At 45.5% G+C, this 3,020-nt stretch overlaps 1 protein-coding gene across 1 annotated transcript; it reads right to left on the bottom strand.

Annotated features, from left to right (window-relative positions):
• Window positions 1-501: 501 nt before the first annotated feature.
• On the bottom strand, window positions 502-1,458 carry LOC308320795 (kelch domain-containing protein 3-like; the record flags this gene model as incomplete). Its single annotated transcript, XM_080771472.1, has 1 exon — window positions 502-1,458. One exon carries the CDS (start codon window positions 1,456-1,458, stop codon window positions 502-504), a length of 957 nt encoding a protein of 318 aa, XP_080627598.1.
• Window positions 1,459-3,020: the final 1,562 nt, after the last annotated feature.

The raw sequence follows: 3,020 nt of genomic DNA, 5'->3' as shown, positions 1-3,020 counted from the left end.
ACAGCCATTACTCTTGATTTAGCAACAACACCTTTCCTCATCCTGTCGTCCCTGTCCCTGTCATCAAATGTGTTGATTCCTTTTAGCTTGCTGTGTACCAGATAGTCTTTAAGATTTTAGTTTTTTCTGTAGGCCGATATAATCTTTTTTATTTTTCGTTAAAACCGACTGCACGGTTCAGCCAAAACTGCCATATTTTGGCAGAAGGAGAAGGGGAAAAAAACAATAACAAGTCTTTTCAGCACTGCTTGGTCCTTTAAATAAAAAAAGACCATAGCAATAAATATACAATAAAGAGAGTTCCACCGTGTTCAGTTTGGAACATACAGACACGGTTTATGTCTCCACCGCATTGTGTTGGACGGAAACAATTGTCATTGTTTGATGCCTAGCTGAATGGTTAGAGAGCCTGTCTGGAGAGAAGGAGTCTCCTGAGGTTTGAATCTCAGTAAGTGATGCTGAGATGTGGCTCACCATCAGGTGGGATGAGATGTTGATACATCATTTCTTGATCTTTCTGCTGTTCCTTCGTCTGGAATTGGTTGCCATGGCTGCCAGTTCCCACCTGATGTCGTGTGGGAGTTCTGATTGGTCCAGAGCGTACTGAATAACTTCTAGCTTACATAACGTCTTAAGACAAGGACTCAAGTCTAAGATGAACAGCTCATCACAGTTACACATAGTTTGATCTCCTTTGTATCCTCCAAAGAAGATGATATGATCTCCCACAATGCAACAGCACATACCATACATTGGACATGGTCCTTTCCCTTTGGGCTCAACCTTCTTCCAGGAGAAGGTCTCTGGACTGAATTTCCACACATCATTGAAGGTCTGGTTAAACTTCCAGCCTCCAAATATGTACAGCTCTCCATTGTAGATAAATGCTGAATGATAGCAGTGTCCTTCTGGTAGAAGTTGTGCAGAAGGTGTGTCCAGCCAGGTGTTTGTCTCTGTGTCAAACACTCTGATGCTGTTGTAGACCTCCTGGTCCCCATTGCCCCCAAATACAAACATCTTGGTACCAATGATGGTAGCAGAGTGAGCTGATGAATCAGGAGGTGGAGTTCCTCTGGTGTTAATTAAAGTCCAGAACATTGTGCTGGTGTCCAACTTGTAAATGTCATTAGTGTATCTAGTCAGCTCGGTGTTTCCTCCATGGATAAACATGACCTTCTCCAACACACAGGCTGAGTGGTTGCTCCACCCCTCTGGAACAGTCCCAGAAACCCTGGTTTGGAACCATCTGTGGGAGTCAACATCAAATGCATAAAGCACATTGCAGTAATAAGGATAGCCTCCCCAGATGTAGACTGTATCTTCAACCAACACAGCTGTGTGGCCGCAGCGCCTGGATGGAACCTCAAGGTGACCGTCTCCTCTTCCAGGTTCCACTGGAGGTAACTTCTTCCAGCGTAAATACACTGTGTTTAAGACATGGACATCCATCTGTTCCATGTTGCCGAAGAGCCTCGATCCATCACAGCCTCCAAAGGAATACAGTTTGTTCCGCACTGCTACAGCAGCATGACAGGCTCGCTCTGGTGCTCCTGCTTTGGAAACGGTCCAAGACAACATCACTCTGTCTGTCTATCTCGCTCACTTCTCTCTCTTGACGTCTACAGTCATTTTCAACACGGTGCATCATCTTATATCTTCTGGTGTGACATCACACGAGACACAAACTGTTGCCATGTACGCCTTAACGACGTCAATTAGTGCATCTGTTCTTCATCTGCACCCTTTGAACTATATTGCTATATGTATTACTTCATTGGGGAAGTATGGATCTATGGCAGCCATTACTCTCGACAATTAGCAATTGTCGTCCCTTCACAATTAAAGTGTCTCCCCTTTACCTCCCAATGCCGCACATTTTACCATGTTATTTACATAAAATAGGTGTAACATTACCATTAACATTGTGGGAGAGAGCAAGTGAGTGAGCAAGAGAGAGAGAGGGCCAAGAGTGGCGGAGGTTGACTGACGCCTAACGTTCAGTTGGAGCTTGAGCCTGAGGGTGGAGGCCTCCCCTGAGGGTGGAGGCCCCCCCTGAGGGTGGAGGCCCGTTTCAATTGAAACTGGTGAAACATACTTAAGGCCTCCTATGCGGCCGGACCCCACTTTGAGAGCCACTGATTTAACGGATAATATAAGGGACTATAGTTCGAAAACAAAACAGTGATCAGAGGAAGAAACTCCTGTCCTCTGTTTGTAATACAATTCTCTTGTCGTCTCGTTATATACGTCTCAAAGGGCATTGTGTTGTGTAAGGAAAGGTCATACCTCTGAAAAGCCACGACCGCACAAACCACACAGCCTCCCAAGGGACTGACTGCAATTATGAAACAGTATCAAATAAGTAGGATGCATAGGTCAGGACATCATTAGTTGTATAGCTTTAACACAGCCCTACCATGTGAATGTGCATGCGTGCGTGCGGTAGTCCAACCCCTGACTATACCCTGGACATGACTCTCTAGTATAGAAAATGAATAAAACCCAGTGTCAAAATGTTGACGAAAGGCCTGCGCGCCGAAACGCGTTTGTCTGTCTGCTGTGACTGCTGCTGCGGAGCACATTCTTTATTAATAAAGACTCTTACTCGACTGGATGTGCGGATTTAATTCATTTTCTATATATGTTCTTTTGGAATCTGCACCCAGCACACGCCTGAAACTATATATAAAAGTGTCTGAGTAGAGCGGGATTTTATCCCTGGACATGACTCTAGTATGCCACAGGGGTCCAGTCTAACCCCTGACTACCCTGGACATGACTCTAGTAATAGTCAAGTATGCCACAGGGGCCCATGAGTCCAACCCCTGATGTTGGGCGCCAAGAACTGTGCGAGGCACCATGCAGATGCTGGTGATGGAACCCCCGACATCGCAGTGTCATGGCAGACACACTGACTATAACCGCAAAAGGCCACTGAGCTATAGCATACATTCAACTATATCCTATTCATGTATAATTTGTAGGCCTACCGATACATTCTAACTCCGTCCCCGTTGCCT

This window comes from Protomyctophum bolini (assembly GCF_963924005.1).
Source record: "Protomyctophum bolini genome assembly, chromosome: 1".
In the NCBI taxonomy this organism is placed as follows: Eukaryota; Metazoa; Chordata; class Actinopteri; order Myctophiformes; family Myctophidae; genus Protomyctophum; species Protomyctophum bolini.
Note: the sequence above shows the minus strand (reverse complement) of the source record. Positions and strands in the feature narration are given on the sequence as shown.